This window comes from Musa acuminata, chromosome BXJ2-7 (genome assembly GCF_036884655.1).
Source record: "Musa acuminata AAA Group cultivar baxijiao chromosome BXJ2-7, Cavendish_Baxijiao_AAA, whole genome shotgun sequence".
In the NCBI taxonomy this organism is placed as follows: Eukaryota; Viridiplantae; Streptophyta; class Magnoliopsida; order Zingiberales; family Musaceae; genus Musa; species Musa acuminata.
The window spans coordinates 33,780,521-33,796,694 of NC_088344.1; the positions used below are offsets into that span (position 1 = coordinate 33,780,521).

General features: G+C 39.8%; 3 protein-coding genes across 5 annotated transcripts; all 3 read left to right on the top strand.

Moving 5' to 3' along the window:
* Positions 1 to 733: 733 nt before the first annotated feature.
* On the top strand, positions 734 to 2,128 carry LOC135616408 (uncharacterized). Its single transcript, XM_065115602.1, has one exon. It carries the CDS (start codon positions 734 to 736, stop codon positions 2,126 to 2,128), a length of 1,395 nt encoding a protein of 464 aa, XP_064971674.1.
* A 1,818-nt stretch (positions 2,129 to 3,946) lies between these two features.
* On the top strand, positions 3,947 to 9,901 carry LOC135617705 (uncharacterized). 2 transcript variants are annotated; one of them, XM_065118208.1, is made up of 4 exons: positions 3,947 to 4,175; positions 5,085 to 7,299; positions 7,382 to 9,496; positions 9,578 to 9,901. In XM_065118208.1, exons 2-3 carry the CDS (start codon positions 5,109 to 5,111, stop codon positions 9,493 to 9,495), a joined length of 4,305 nt encoding a protein of 1,434 aa, XP_064974280.1. In that variant the 5' UTR covers positions 3,947 to 4,175; positions 5,085 to 5,108; the 3' UTR covers position 9,496; positions 9,578 to 9,901. The 2 variants fall into 2 exon arrangements, with proteins under 2 accessions (XP_064974280.1, XP_064974279.1); XM_065118207.1 differs by having other exon boundaries at positions 3,948 to 4,175; positions 7,373 to 9,496.
* Positions 9,902 to 12,627: 2,726 nt separating this feature from the next.
* Positions 12,628 to 14,870, top strand: LOC103992473 (F-box protein At4g18380). 2 transcript variants are annotated; one of them, XM_009412183.3, is made up of 2 exons: positions 12,628 to 13,004; positions 13,391 to 14,870. In XM_009412183.3, the coding sequence occupies exon 2, from the start codon at positions 13,604 to 13,606 to the stop codon at positions 14,663 to 14,665; it is 1,062 nt and encodes a 353-aa protein (XP_009410458.2). In that variant the 5' UTR covers positions 12,628 to 13,004; positions 13,391 to 13,603; the 3' UTR covers positions 14,666 to 14,870. The 2 variants fall into 2 exon arrangements, with proteins under 2 accessions (XP_009410458.2, XP_018684374.2); XM_018828829.2 differs by having other exon boundaries at positions 13,464 to 14,870.
* The last annotated feature ends 1,304 nt before the right edge of the window (positions 14,871 to 16,174 follow it).

Sequence of the window (16,174 nt, forward strand, 5' to 3'; positions counted from 1 at the left end):
GTTCAGCCAATGTATAATGTTTCTCACACATTCTCTCTTGAGTCTTGATTAATGTCTGAAAGTGAGACTCTTGTGACAGATGCAAACATTTTTGTATGTTAATACTTGAAGTTTAATCAGAAAGAAATACAAGTAAACACATTAGGAAACATTCTCAATGTCTAACTATTGTACAGAAAAACCAAACAAAAGAAATGTGGATATTGCAGTTTAAGGCCACTTTTTGTGTTTGAAATCATGACTTCAGATAATGAAGCTGAGAAAAACAAAGGATTTATGCTTCATTAGTTAGACAGCAAGCAGTATATCATTTAGATTGATCTTCTTCACTAGTGTCATAACCCTAAATGCCTATTTCTGTAGCCAGTATGAATCCTTTGTTCTCACTACACTGCAAATTTTGCCATTAGAAATGCTTTGCCATTGCATCTAATTCTCTTTATTTGCTCAAGTGTAGTGTCATGTCCACCTCTACTTTGATTCCTAAGAGGAAAACAGTTAGATTGATCTTCTTCAGTGGTGTTATATCGGTGAATGCTTATTTCTGTAGCAATTATGATACCTTTATTCTCACTACTCTGTAAAATCTGCCACTAGAATTGCTTTACCACTAGGAAAACAGTTCTATCCACTTTTTCCTTCTTTCTTGCAGATTCCTAATAGGAAAACAGAAGAGAAGAAGATTCAGTGATCGAGGCTCTGCAAAGTGGTGCTAAGTAAAGAAATAGTTCTAATGTGCTCCAGGAAAACAACTTGGATTTCTGCTTGTTATCATCCTTCCTCTCTTGGTGTAGCTTGCTTCTTGTTTATACTGTACAAGTTCTTCCCTTCCCTATTTGCTCTTCTTCTAAGTTCTTCCCCAGTCATTGTTTGCACAACACTTCTTCTTGGAATCCTTCTGAGTTACAGTGAACCGAATCTTCCCGGGAACAAAGCTGACAATGATGACACTGCCGAGGCAAGTTCTTCGCTGAAGATTGAGTCTGTTCCAAATGAGAAGGGTTTCAGGGACAAGTCTCGTGTGGGGAATAGAAGGGCAACTAAGAGATTGACAGTAAGAACCATTGTTTTGGGTGACAGAAGGCTCGATGCAGCAGAAGCCACTTTTGTTGCTTCAAATTCTTCTATCGAGGAAGATAATGGCAAGAAAGCTTGTTTGGACTCTGAGTCTGGTGGTGCAGAGGATTCTGATTCTTCTAAGTCGAACACTGCGCCGGTGCTCGATGAGCTTGACCCGTCTGTTTCCGAAGACAATTCCGGTGATGATTCTGCAGCATTCTCAGAGAACCATGCATCAGATGATGGCAGCACGGAGGAGGAGACTGAGAACCGAGATGAAGAAGAGGCACAGAAGGAGAAAGATGAGGGAGGCAAAGCTGCTGTAAGATGGACCGCAGATGATCAGAGGAACCTCGTAAATCTTGGGAATTCTGAACTGGAAAGGAATCGCCGGTTGGAGACTCTGCTCGCCAAACGAGAAGCGAGGAAGGTGCTGCAGAGAAATCTGATAGACCTGGACGACAACGTGGAGAAGGGACATGGCCATCTTCCATGTGTTAATGCACCGAGAAGGAACCCGTTCGACCTTTCCTGTAGCTCGGATGACTACTTTCCTGGTTCGGCTCCTTCCGTGCTCCTGCCGAGACTAAGTCCATTCGATCTCCTCGACGATGATCCGGTAGAAGACGAAAAGAATTCGAGGCAGCAGGACTTCGCTGCAGCTCCACAACGCGATATCTTCTTCAGAAGGCATGAGAGCTTCAGCGTCGGCTCAGTTTTCAGCGAATTCAAGCAAGAGAAGCGTGTTTCCAGATTCAACCCTTGTGTTGGTGCAGAAAAGAATGAGCCAGAGGAGACAGCTTGTGCTGATTCAAAGATGAATTATACTTCAGAATCCGATGAACACAACGCAAAACCTTCGAGTGACAGCATGATCACAGAACAAGCTCATCAAGCCACTGCAAGATCTGCAGCAACCCAAGACGAGTGCAGCGAAGACTCGGTAGGCAATTCACCCACTTCATATGGTGAGAGGGTTGAAGTGATTGACGAGGAGCACAAGTCAAGATCCTCCACTGCATCATCATCGTCAGAAGAAAAGAGTGAGTCCCAAAATGAGAACTCCTGAAACAACAGCCGTAGGCTCCACATCCGATGCTGTGGAAGTGGAAGGAGAGAATGTTGATGACAGTCATGTGGTGGAACCTGTTTATGATTCTAGTCCGACAGCATCGAACTCAGCACTCCATCAAGCTTTCTCCATTGCTGGTAATGAGACACTTTGAGCCACTGTAGCATCTCAGTGTCATGGTTTCATCAGGTGGAAGAACGGAAGAAGGCCTCACGGCTACGAGTCTGGTACTGGTAGACCACCATTGGAGAGATGAGTTGTCTAGGATTCATGAAGGTTTTGGTGGTCTCATTTTGCCTGTTTTACCGTAGCAAGTTTGTCTGAGATGGAGACTGCACTACCATTGGAAGATTGCCATATCCAACACAGTTTCAGCAACCATACTGTCTTGAATACCTTTTTCCTTACACCAAATACAAACATAGAAAATTAGGACAAACACTTGTGTTCAAAGGCATAACTAAAATTGTAAGTTTAAATCAATATATCTAAATAATATATATATATATATATTCAATCTAATATCAATAATAATAATAAAATTGTAAGTCCGAACTATTTATGATCGATGACATAAATCTTTTATCATTATTGAGATATATTAAAGATCATATATTTAATTAAATTTAAAATAATTAAATATTTATTAAGACCTTTTTATCTATCTCTTGGTAGCATTAATCATTTTACTTTTTCTTCTTCTATTATATTTGAAAATCCTCTAAGCATATTTTTATATCATCTTAAATGATTTTTTTCCATCTTATATTCTATTGAAGTTAATTATTCATGAATAAAAATATAATTTTTTTAATAATTTCATACATCTATCTCAATATTTTTATTAAATATATCGATGTTTTAAATTATGATATGTATATTGGATGTCACTTATATCAAAAATAAGTGCATAACGCTCTCACCTTGGAATAAAAATAAAAATAAAAACAAAAAAACACTTTTGTGTTGCACCTCTTCATGTCGACCGTGTGCCGCACAAAATCCATATCGAATTGAGAGCACAGCTCAACACATCGCCTTCTTTACGCGCTACGTGGGATCATGCAACGTTGATGGCGCCCACTCATGCTGCATCTCTCGGGATGCGGTGGCTTCATATCATACCTCAAGTCAACCAAATTTGACCAAAGAGCCGATTATGATGCTGAAAAATCAATTAACAAATTGAAGGATCAAACACTGTATAGGAAGGCACCAAAATATATTGCCGTATTATTTTCAGTATACATTTCAAGGGAAAAAAAAAAAAGTGTTGCCTGTCTTTGAATTGGCAGCTATTGTATTATACATCTCTCTCTCTCTCTCTCTCTCTCTCTCTCTCTATATATATATATATATATATATATATATATATATATATATATATATATATATTGATTGAAATGGCACCAAATGCTTTATTGACTTCTGCAATGTGGTAAGCCCGGTCGAGGATGCTCGAGTTCGATCCGAACCAAGAAACCGATTCGACCCGCTTTTGACGCGACAGCGGCCGGACCGAGTAAAAAGCGGGGGTATTATGGGGAGAACGGTTAAACTAGAGATAGACTAATTACCTCTATCAAACAATATAAATCATGATTACAAAATATTAATATCTTAAACCAAATAATCCTCCTAATTAAAAGCATTTTCTCTATTTTTAATTTTATTTATCTCTTTTTCTTGCCAGATTCTTTTGGCCGGCGCCGAAGGTGGCGAGGTCGGTGGTAGGGCAAATGACGGGTTTCTCCTTCAGTCCTCGCTTTCCACTGCCACCACCGCCGCTTTACCTTGCATTCTTTCCGTTGTGATACGGTCGTCGTATATAGTCCAATTTAAGGCTCTCTCTCCTTGGAGCTTTTCCTCCCTTTTCTTGCCGACCAAGACATGAGATGAAAACAGCTGTCGGATGTAGTAAGCTTCCTCGCTTCCGATCCCTTGCGTCTCCTCTGATCTCACTTCAGAGAGGAAGAAGTCCTTGGATTCTTCGGCCGATCGGATCCTGATCCTTTTGACAAACACGAAGGAAAGGAGAGGAAAGGTGAGTTCGCTTCTCCTCTGAACTACTTTGATCTCCAGGTTATCTTCAGCATTTGGAAGTGTCTTGGTAGCGGAACATCATCTGGAAGTGTTTTGCCACTGAAAGATCTGAGCTTGATTAGGTGATAAGGGGGTTTTGTGTAGTGGATCCTCGATTTCTTCTTTCTTTGGTTTGTGGAGATGAACTTTTACTTGTTCAAATTTTTATTATTTTCGTGAGAAAAAAAAAAAAAGTTGATGTGCAGCTTCATGAAGTGAAACCAACTGATTCTGAAAAAAAATGCATATACGTTTTTTGGTTAGTCACAGTTAATTGATTTCTGTAATTCGCTGCAGACAATTCTTGGTCACATTAAATTTAAGTGTTGCTAAGGCCTGCTTGATGTCTCTGTGGTGATCATATAGATTGTTTTTAATGAATGTATCTATCCTCTATTAATTATGTGACAATCTTGAGAAACATTTGTTGCTTGCATTTCTTGGTTGCGTAAGTTGGTTAAGTGGAGAGGCTTGCTTGAGGTTTTTGTTGTAATCATCTGGACAGCATTCAAGATCATGGGTATTTGTGTTAACTGTGTGAGGTTTTCGGTGATATGTGTACGAATAGATCTGTTGCCTTCATTTGCAGATCTGTACAAAATATATAAAAAAAGAGATAAAAACCTACTGATATGTAAACCTAGGTAGTTCAGTTTAGATCTTCAAATTTTGCTTTAGTGATGGTAATGACTTTATTTTAGTTATATGATTAATATTCTTTTGAAAGGTTTTCATAGTAGGTAATTGTACCATTATTATGTCTTTCGAAACATGAAAAGTTGTCCTTAGTATTACTCGAAAAGATTAATTTTCATGAGTTTCACATGGATAGCTTTGTTTTCATTCTTCTTTCTTCCCTTTGGATTATCAGGCAAAGAAAAGAGAGAGAGAAGATATGGCAATAAAGAGAAGGGAAATTAAAATGTATATTGAAAAAGTGATGATATTGTGCATCCAAACTAGCTACAGATCTGCTCGGGATCATCCTTTTGTTTTTGCTCTGGTGTTATTCTTGCTTGTACTATACATATCGTTTCCTTGTCTGTTTGCCTTCCTGGTTTCTTCCTCTCCTGTCATTGTCTGCACAACTCTTCTTCTTGGACTCCTCCTGAGCTATGGAGAGCCAAATATTCCTGAAATTGAGAAAGAGGATGAGAGGACTCAGGACATGCCTTCGGAGGAAATTGGGGGCTCTTTTAAGCATCTGTATGTCAAGGAAGATGACAACTTAATGGTTGAAGAACATGTAGAATACAGATCCCATCATGAGGGAATTGCATCCATGGCTACAGAAAGGAGTAATGCAGGTGAGGATATCTACGAGGCAACAAATCAAAATGAAGGAACCAAGAAGTTAGATGCTATCGTGGCCACAAACTCATTAGATGGGGAAGTGAACAGAGAGAATTACAATAAAGAGAAGGTAATTCAAGAAAAAGAACTCCATGGTCAAGAGATCTTCAAGGACAGGTACCTTTATGTTGAGAATCCAGGTGTAACAGGAGTTGGTAAAATTATCAGTTCTGTTGGCATTGCAGATAGGCAAGAAACTGAGGACCTTATGCTGGAGAATGGCGAGCCTGCACTGGACCATCATTTCGATTCTTCTCTAGGATTGCCTTGGCAGTCCATTGATAATGATCATGCTTCTTCTGATACTGATTCAGATAGAGCAGAGAGTTCATCTCCTGATGCTTCTATGGCTGACATCATTCCGATGCTTGATGAACTTCACCCTCTTTTAGATTCTGAACATCCTCAGCACGTATCTATCTCCAAGTCAGATGTAGACACTGAAGGCTCATCTTCAGACCATGAACCAGATGATAATAGTGTTGATGAAGAAGGTGAAAACCATGCAGAGGAAGAAGATGAAGAAGCACAGGAGGAGAAGGATGACGGCATGGAAGCTGCAGTGAAGTGGACCGAAGATGATCAGAAAAATGTCATGGATCTTGGGTCTTCTGAATTGGAGAGGAATCGGAGGTTAGAAAGTTTAATTGCAAAGCGAAGAGCAAGAAAAAATCTGGCATTTCTGATGGAGAGAAATCTTATTGACTTGGATGCTAGTGACTCTTTTCTTAGCAGGGATGATCTATCACGCTTCCGTGTCCAGGTTCCACCCATTTCAGCACCAAGAAGAAATCCTTTTGATATTCCCTATGATTCAGAGGAAACAATGGATTTGCTGCCAATTCCAGGCTCTGCTCCCTCTTCTCTGCTGCCCAGAAGAAATCCTTTTGATATTTTCTATGATGAGCAAGAACAAAACAGCAGCCTCACAGGTGAGACGTGGGGTCACCAAGATTTTGTGTCAGCTCCACATCGTGAGGTGTTATATAGAAGGAATGAGACCTTCAGCTTAGGAAGAAGGGAACTTCAACAAGAGAGACCTCATTCAAGGTTGAAGTCCTACTTTGTTGCAGAGAATATGGATTCTGAGGGAAGTTCTACTTTTCATAGACAATTCAGTGACAAGAGTGAGTCGAAAGTCAGTTATATTCCGGAATCCGACACAGTTTCTTCAGTTACAGATCAGGAATATAAGAGAGAGCTAGAAAAACAGGAATTCCAACAGGAAACTGAACTGACTCCTCTTGGTAAACATGATGCTGATGTTGTGGATAATGGAAGTCACACAACTGAAGAAGCAGAATTGGTTGATAAAGAAGTAAAGAATGTGCATCTAACTGATGATCTTGAAATTGATGTGGATACTGACCTCATCATTCAAGAAAGTGATCAAGTTGTTGAAGATTCTGGAGCAGTAGAAGAAGATATTAGAGATGGAATACACTTAAATCCACCCATTTCAGATTATGAAAAATTAGACATGGTCGAACAGAGGTATGATCAGCCACACTCATCTTCATCAGATGAAGACAAGAAGGATTCAGAAACAACCTTTTCTGAACAGTCATTAAATTTGGAACAAACAAGAAATCTCAGAGAATCTGATTATTCAACAAGGGTTGATCAAGTTCATGACTATAAAGTTGCAGAACCCATCTATGATTCTAGTCCACTAGTGGCTGGAAAATCTTTCTCTGAACTATCAACAGTTGATGAAGCTGAAACTGATGCAGGTAAGGGAACTGATTCTGACCTATTAGCACACATCCCTTTCGGTTATTGCTGGTAATTATTCTCTTTTCTCAGTGGGCGCAGGTCAAGGAGACAACACTAGTTCTTCAGTGAAATTTCATATGCAGAAGGAAGATTCAGAAGTGGGTTCTTCTCCAAGTTCAATCGAGCAAAATGCTGCAACACCAATTGGAAATTTTGTATCTGTCAATGCAAGCGTGGAAGAGATGGCATCTGTCAGCACAGGGCCCTTCACATCTGGTCAGAGTTTAATTTCCATAGAAGAAAATGAACCAAGATCAAGGGAGATTACTGACATTAGCAAATATGATGATGTTATAGTTGGAAAGTCAGCTTCTCAAGAAGGTTCCATTCATACAATTTCATGCATGATAGATGAGCTAGCAGCAGCAGACAGTATCAATCACACAAATTCCTCTTCATTGACAGCTCAGTCTAGAGAGGCTGATCCGATTGTTGTGAACATGAGTCACTACACCGAAATAGAAGAGACGGTTGAAATTACACAGTCTTCTTATTCAAATATCTCACTCTTATCTGATGATTCAGTTTCATCTGAATTGCTGAAACCAGTGCCTTTCATGGAAAAGTATAGTTTGAGTTCTGATCACATCACTGTTAAAGATTCTCAACTCAGCAATTTGGACCTGGCTTCAATCTCTGATGACAGTCGAGAAGATTTCAAACAACAAGACAAGGATCCAGGCGTCACAAATGAAGAGCTCAAGGTCAATGTATCTGATATTGAACAACAGGCCTCTTTCTTTTGGAAGTCTAGAGAAGATATTAATCATATGGATGATTGTGACAAGCTTTTTCACAAACCAGAAGTCACCACATCAGATCTCCTATCTGCAGGTCATATTCATGATGGTAGTTTAACTGGGTTACAGTTGATATCACTGACAGAAAGCATAACTGAGATCAAGGCCTCTTCTGGCAGTGACCTGTCTGCATCAAGAGATGGAATCATAACTGAAGTGCTAACCAAGTATGAAGATGGTTCTCTGAAGATGGTAGATAGTTCTGATGAGGAATCTGATGAGATCCATCCTGTGGTCTTGGAGACTGATGAGATGGATGAAAGTTTGCCAACAGCAATGGATGGAACTGCAGATTTTCACATAGAAGAATTGTCATCTAATCAACGAGGATCATTATTCATGTTTCAAATGGATAGCCAGTCTGAAGATATTAGTTCTGCTTCCAGAAGTTCTTTTGTGCATGACAATACACAGCTGCAATTTTCTGAAGACAGATCCAGTCAATATGATGATATATCATCCAACCAACCCTCTAAAGGCAGTTTTATCGAGTCTCAGGAGGTGAGTTCAGCAGTCAGCCTGCCTAGAGTTATAGAATCAGAAGTTGGGTCTTCATATAGTTCTAGCGGGAACTTCGAGCAGATTGTTTACAATCCTAAGGTTCATGTTTTTGAAGCAAGCTTGGTTCAAGAGGTTAACTCAGGATCTAATCAGCTCCTTCAAAAGACCATGGTGCCTAGTGTTTCTGATTCGAAGATTGGCGAGCCAATGACAGCAAAACTTAATCTTCAGTTGAGAGAAATGGTTGCTGCTGAAAGCAATACAACAGATTCAGAGCTTCTAGTTGTTGAGGCAAGATCTGTCGAAGATATTCACTCGACTTTCAAACAAATTAGTGAAGAATTGCTTGAAAAATCATTATATCATGAAGTTGGATCTCAAAACTTACATGAGTCCAAATCTCAGAATTTACAGGGTACTGGCGATCTCGATTCCAAGCAAATGCAATCTGATCTGCATGTTGAAGCAAAATCCATTGAAGACAGAGACATGGCTTTCAGCCAGCTGTCACATAGCACCAGCAAGAAAGCCCCAAAAGCGACGGGAGCAATAGATGGATATCTAGAAGTTTGTGCAAGTGAGGAGCAATTGGAAACCAAGGTTGTTGAAGTGCAGTCTGCTGATGAGATTAGTTTCGCTTTTAAGGAACCTGTAGCAAGTGAAACGAGCACAAGCATGGAACAAATTGGTGAAAAATCAGGAGCTGAAATAGTGGGTGATGTTCCTGCCTCCAAAACTTTAACATCAAAGAAAACACAGAAGAAACACAAGCGTAGGAACTCCGTCTCAAGCTCAAGCTCTAGTTCTAGCTCAAGTGATTCTGATTTCTACGAAAATAAGAAAGACGACTAAGGTTGTGTCTTTCGTTCTTTTATTTGTTTTCTGGTCCGTTTTGAGCTATTTGTTTCACCAAGCTATCTACTTGAATTTTCAGGTGAAAACTCAGACGGTGATGAAAATTTTTGTGGTCTTCACAGTTGAGGCTTTAGTGCAACTGGTTTTTGTGGATAGTATTCACTGGAGTCCCTGTGTATTTTGTATTTGTCTTTTGATAGCTTATTGGTGGAGTTGCAGTTCATGGTTTGGCCGATTTTTCTTAGGCGAGTCTTGCAATGTAATTTTCTACTTGTGGGAGTCCCATATAGGTCTTTGTCTTTTGATGGTTATGTGACTACAATTCTATTGTGTGGCTGTTTTCTGTGAGTGAGTCTCACAATGCAAATATCTGCAAAGGCTAGTGAGTGATCTTTCCAGTGAATGATTAGTTTTCAGAGCATTTATTTTACTTCTTTCTAAAGTTCATTTAGCATACAATTTTGTTGTCATATTATTTGTTTTCCCAGTCGACATATTTCTTGGAAGCTTTATTTATATTGGTCAGGAACAACTTCACAGAAGATATTTTCTTAATGATGCTTAAGCCTCATTCTAATTGAACTTTGTTGAATGGGAAAAAAGAGTTCATGGTTAAGCTTAATTGGACCGGAAGAGATTAATATAATATGGCAATCAATGTGCATCAGGCATATCATGTGAGACATATTTAGCTGTTTGTTTCAGTCAATACCAAGAATTTTTGAGATAGTCTTTGTTGTGTCATCTGTTTGTAAACCCACTTTTACTCACTTGTAGCACTCTATAGGCTGAATGGTTCATGGAATTGGGATATAAATTACTGTGACATACACATGTTATGTATCATGAATTATGCAAATTTGCATATGGCTCATGGGAGTCCTAGTTTGTCATGTCATTTTGCATGTGAAATAGATTATACATATTATTATTATTATTATATAATAAAGTAAAAGAGCATGTTTGTATGAAAAGAAAGGATGTATTTATATATATGTGATCATAATAAAGTATTTTAATTGAGTATGTACCTCATGATTTCCTATCCAATGCCAGCTTTCATGGAAGTGGATGTTTCGGTCTATCGTACCGTATGTATCGACGTTTCTATCCGGGCTCGGTATCGGTACGGTACGGTATACCGTTCGGTACACTCAGGTGTACCGAGCACTATAGTACTGTTATAGTGCTACAGTGCATTGCTACAGTACAGACGATCCGCGTACCGCTGGCCTGTCAGACCGGTATAGGCGGTACGATCCGATACGACAGACCTTGGTTTCTACCAACCTGCCTTATTTTTGACATTTGATTCGGAAAATACATTTAATTCATTGAAAGTTATTCCAATATGTGGATAATAACCACCAATTTCTCTTCTAATAGAAAGAATATTTTCATGATAACTTATAACTTTTTTTCTAGATATAAGTCAAAAAAAGTCTTGTCCTTTTTTTTAATCTTTACCAGTTAAACTAATTGATATCTTCAAAAGAAAACTAAATTTTTTTTTATTTTTTCAGATAAATAATAAATAAACTTTCAAGTGAGGAAAAAAGTCATTATAAAATCTTTTGAGACAGAGATTTACGCATTCTAAAAATCTGGAAAACAGGGGAAATGGCTTCAAACACCACAAACAATTCATATTTCTGTGTTTGAACTTTCTGTTCTGGGAAGAAACAACAGAGAAGGGAACAAAGCAGATGGTTTTCTGATTCAGATACAATTGGATATGAGTCAGCTATTTCTCTAATTTGACTAGTATTGCTCATATGTGACAAACTGAGACAATTCAGCTTTTGGATTTTTGCACCTACACCACCTGCCTGTCCCGGTGAGCAAAGATAAGGAATAAAGACATGAAAATGAGCTCAATTTCTTTTCGGTTTGACACAGACCAATGTCGAAAAAAATCTCTTCATTCCGAGAGAACATGAGCTTAATTTCTTTTCGTTTTGACACAGACCGATGTCGAAAAAAATTTCTTCATTCCGAGCGAAAAAAAAGGAACAAGTTCCACCAAACGAGCTCAAGAACTCAACCATGCAGCTGTGCAGATTAAGAATGGTGACCAGTTCAAGAATCAAACAGACACTACTTGAGGGATCTGCAAGAACACAAGCATCTTGAAGTCATTAGCTGCTGGCACATAGGTGACTGCTGATCCAAGGTTGGTGGCTCTACCTACTGAAGTAAAAGATTAAACAAGTGGAGACAAATGAAGTGGTCCTCATCAGCCTACTATGAGTACCTGGACATGAGATAGATTTCTGTGCATGATTTCTGTGCCATGCTTATCTGGCAATCATAACCAGAGCAGTAAATAATTACTGCTGCTTCACTCCACCTTAAAGCACTTCTTCTGGTCTCAGTGCCATGCTGCAAAGTGACAAGCAGATAAAAGCAAATCCCTTCTTACTCTGCCACATATCATCTTCACAGCCTATTACTATCCTCCCTGATTGCATACATATATCACTCAGTAGAAATAGTGTTCTTGAGTTGCTCATCATGCAGCTTCAGGTGTGAGTGTGTGGGAAGAAAACTTGAAGGAAGATTTGGTGAGTCCAAATCAGTGGACCATTGAATCAAGCTGCAGTAAGTCAACCAGCTAACAGATTCTTGATCACTCAATAGCATGGGAGTTTTTGGATGAATGTTCTTCTTCTTCTTTCTTTGGATAAATTAGCCTTCTAATTTAGCTTTTATAAATCCCAAGGCTGATAATTTATTATTGTTTAAGCTTGCAAAATCATAGGCAGCAAAGAGAACAGAGTGCAAAAAGGGAGAATTTTGGATTAATGAAGAGCCAATTTTATGTTTCTTAAAATCTACTTTTAGTATAATATTAGGTAATTAGGATTAAATGAATGAAATAATATATAATTATGTGTCCAAAAAATTATAATATTTGGAGTGAATGGTGGCTGTTGCAATTTCCATCTTTGTGTACATAATATAGTTTGTGGATCTGTAGAAACTTTAGAAAGCAACGCCGTTAAGGTGATGCTAACGCCGTCAACTACTCGTCGCACGTTGGACCCCCGTCGAAATGTCTGGTCACGTGCGTTCGACGGCGCCGTTAAGTTGGCCTTTTTCCGTTGTGCGGTGGGCGACAGTGTCATATCAATGAGAGCAGCGCCGAACTACCTCGGTAAAGAGAGAGAGAGAGAGAGAAAGAGAGAGGGAGACAGAGAGCGCCATTTGGCTTTGGAGAACCCTACTTACTCCTGCAAAAGAACACCGTGATTCCCCTTGGGTTTCCCTTTCGGCCTGTGAGATTTCCTTGGGCGAATCCCCTCCCGAGCGAAGGTCAGTCGTCGTGCTTCGGATCGAGCTCATTTTGGGGGTCCGTGGACTCGGATTTGGAAGTTCTTCTCGATTGGAGTCGGAGGGGTTTTCGATTCGGTGGGGAGTGTGGGAAAGGACAGATTTTGGAGCGTTTGGTGGGTTTCCTGGCCGGCGATGGCTTTGAAGGGTCCTAACGGGTGATGGATCTGTCGGTAATGTTTCGTTTCTCTTGGTATCCTCTTCGCTGGATCCTCGGGTTGCAGATCAGGCGAAAAGCTGCATCTTTGATGGTCTTCCGTGTAGCTAGTGTTTGTGATTTTGGTGAAGTTTGCTGCTTTTACTAGTCTTCTGGATTCTTGGTATCTTGTTCCAATGGTTTGTTGCAATTTGGCTTCGCTCCGCTCTTGAATCGAAGAGTTTCAGATGCGAACGCTGACTTTACAAATTGAAGCATTTTTGTGTTGCCATTATTTTCTGAATCAAAAGATTATTTTTTCCGGGTTTCAAGCTGCTGATTTTGAAGGTATCTTATGGATCGAGCTTTACATGCGGGATATTTGTTCTAATTAGTAGTAGTAGTTGTTAATTTTTTCGGCAGAAGTAGCTAAATCACATCCAGAGTTGATACTGTGGCTCACGATCTTGAACTCTGCGGCGCTTGGCACCTGTAGATTTCAAGGGTTCCGGTATTTTGAGCTCCGAACATCGCCTAAATCTGAAAGGATCTTTAGTCAAATCCGACATATTTGCTTGTCTGTTGCCGGTTAGAGAGGAGGATCTGCCCATTCAAGAAGCAAATTCAGAAAAAAAGATGCAACCAAAAGCAAGAGTATATGCTGACCCATCCGACGACCTGGATCAATTCGACCACCTGCCTGACTCGATTGTCCTCCTCATCCTCAATAAGCTCGCAGATGTCCGATCGCTTGGCCGCTGCTCTGCTGTTTCGAAGCGGTTTAACTCCCTTGTTTTCTTGGTGCATGATGTCTATGTTAAGATCGACCGAGTGGTCACGGTTGATGGTGATTCTGATGATCCATTGAGTCAATCTTCTCCCAGGCATCGAAACCTTTTCTCCAACTTCCTAAAGCTCATGCTTTTCACTCTCCTAAAGCCCTTCCACAACCTTCGCAGCACCAATGGTGGCAACAAGCCTGTCTTCCCACTGCTCTCCCATCACTCCCCAGCACAGGTTCTCAAGAACTTCACCCATGTCCGCAACCTCAGGATCGAACTCCCTGCTGGAGATGTTGGAACTGAAGAAGGGGTTCTTTTAAAATGGAGAGCTGAGTTTGGGAGTACACTGCAGAGCTGTGTGATCTTGGGAGGTACAAGGATTGACCGGAAGCTGGTCTCCCCCGAGCATGAATCACCAGTAGAAGACAGTGGAAGCATTCCTGACTCTTTTTACACAAATGGAGGGCTAAAGCTCCGTGTTGTCTGGACAATCAGCTCCCTGATAGCTGCTTCCACGAGGCATTATCTTCTTCGGCCCATTATTAAGGAACATCCAACCTTGAAGAGCTTGGCCTTGACCGATGCTGATGGGCAGGGGACACTAAGTATGGGCGAAGAACAGCTGAAGGAGTTCAGGGAGAAACCAGTGGCAGCCTCAGCATCTACAAACAGGACGCAAGTTCCAGCTTGCAACATGAAGTTGAAATATGCTCCCTATTTAGACATCCCTGGTGGGATGGCATTGCAAGGAGCCACTGTGGTAACTATTAGGCCATCTTCTGAGGGAAGCAGTAGTAGCAATATTAGGAGTGAGACTGATGCCTTTATTTCTGGAGCATTTGATGGCCCATTCAAGGCTGCAGTGAGGACACTGATGAAGCGGCGGACTTACCTTTTGGAAATGAATGGTTTCTAGATTACTGACATCGCAAGCTTTTCACACACTGATGAATTAGCAGATTCATCCTGTGCACTTTCTTCCTTAAGGTGCAAATTGCAATCTGAACATGGTTGAGATGTGCACCAGTTATGTGTTTTCATGTTCTTTTGCTTGTATCTGTATAGCAATAATCGCTATCCATGTAGAAGTTACATGAAATAAACAAGTCTTTTTCGGTGCAGTTTACTAACTTTACTATGTCTTTTCGATTTAGCAACCAGTGCATTTCCCTACTTTGTTTCTTACCCCAATCATTTTCGGTGGTCAACCAGGTAGGCATCGAATGACCTGCTCAAGTTTAGTGTTGTTTGGCCAGCTTTGCACATGACTGTAAACTAGAGATGAAAGATTTATTCTTTGTATTTGTTAGAAGAATTTAGTTTCATTTTATTCCTGTGAACTATTCTATCAGGAAGTGCACTGTGATGGAAACAATATCTTGTTATAACTAGTACATATACTCTTTTTTCTTTTGGACAAAACATTCATGGAAATTTATAAAACTGTGACATTCCTTTTTTTTCCTTGACATATCTTTTACTTCATTTTATTGTGGTGCTTGTTGTTTCTTTTGATTTGGCATTGGTCATTGTTTTTGTACAGTGGAGTTCTAACATTTCAAAAAGAGCTACATGACTATGAAGTTAAAGCAGGATGTTGTTGTTTCGGCTGTGCTGCATAACTGTTCTGTTTATTGCATTTCAGTTTATTTTGGGATTTTGTACAGCCTTTTGTGCCATATGGACTCTATGTCATCTTGGCTACCAGGACAAGTTCAGAAATTTCCTGTGTCATCTTTGGCATTAGAAGCCATCCCATTCATGGGGAAAAAGGCATTTGAGACCTTGCACTGAGCTTTTTATGGCATCTGCATCTTGATTTTAACTTTGAACACAAGCCTAGGTTGGCTCATGGACAAGGTATATTTCATTGAAGATTCTAATGTGTTGCATAGGTTGGAAGATTTTGTGATGCCAACTTCATTACAGATTTCAATGTAGGTTGCATGGGTTGGAAAGTGTAGGTCCCTATCAGCTGTATCATCCAAATGTAGGTGCAAGGCAAAAGGGTTCTTTCTAGTTTGCTTTCAAGTTGTGTTCATCAGGCTGACTAAAAGATGTGGAGAAATCACTTGCATAATCTGATGGGATATCTATGTGAGTTTATATATATATAAACATGGTTGAATCACTCCCTTTACCTGAGAGAAATAATAATCCTCTTGCAAGGTTAGCTCTTAGTTGGCAGCAGCAGGAACATCACCATATGATGAATTATATACATGGTTCCAAATTAGTGATGTCAGTTTATTGGTTGATCTTTGACATTATTTTAATATGGCTTTCTGGAGGTTAATAATTGAAGGTGTCATCTTTTGTAAGATTAAAGCAATAATCTTGGGGCAGGTTCCAATCATGTCATTGCCTATGCCTATTTTTTAAGGCCCATGGCATCTTCAAGATGTGCCTAAATAATGTTTTGTTA

Coding starts and splice junctions, on each gene's coding strand:
- LOC103992473 (XM_009412183.3), top strand. CDS start 13,604: ATGCAACCAAAAGCAAGAGTATATGCTGACCCATCCGACGACCTGGAT.
- LOC135617705 (XM_065118207.1), top strand. CDS start 5,109: ATGGCAATAAAGAGAAGGGAAATTAAAATGTATATTGAAAAAGTGATG. Junction 7,300..7,372: donor TGAAGCTGAAACTGATGCAG/GTAAGGGAACTG, acceptor CTCTTTTCTCAG/TGGGCGCAGGTCAAGGAGAC.
- LOC135616408 (XM_065115602.1), top strand. CDS start 734: ATGTGCTCCAGGAAAACAACTTGGATTTCTGCTTGTTATCATCCTTCC.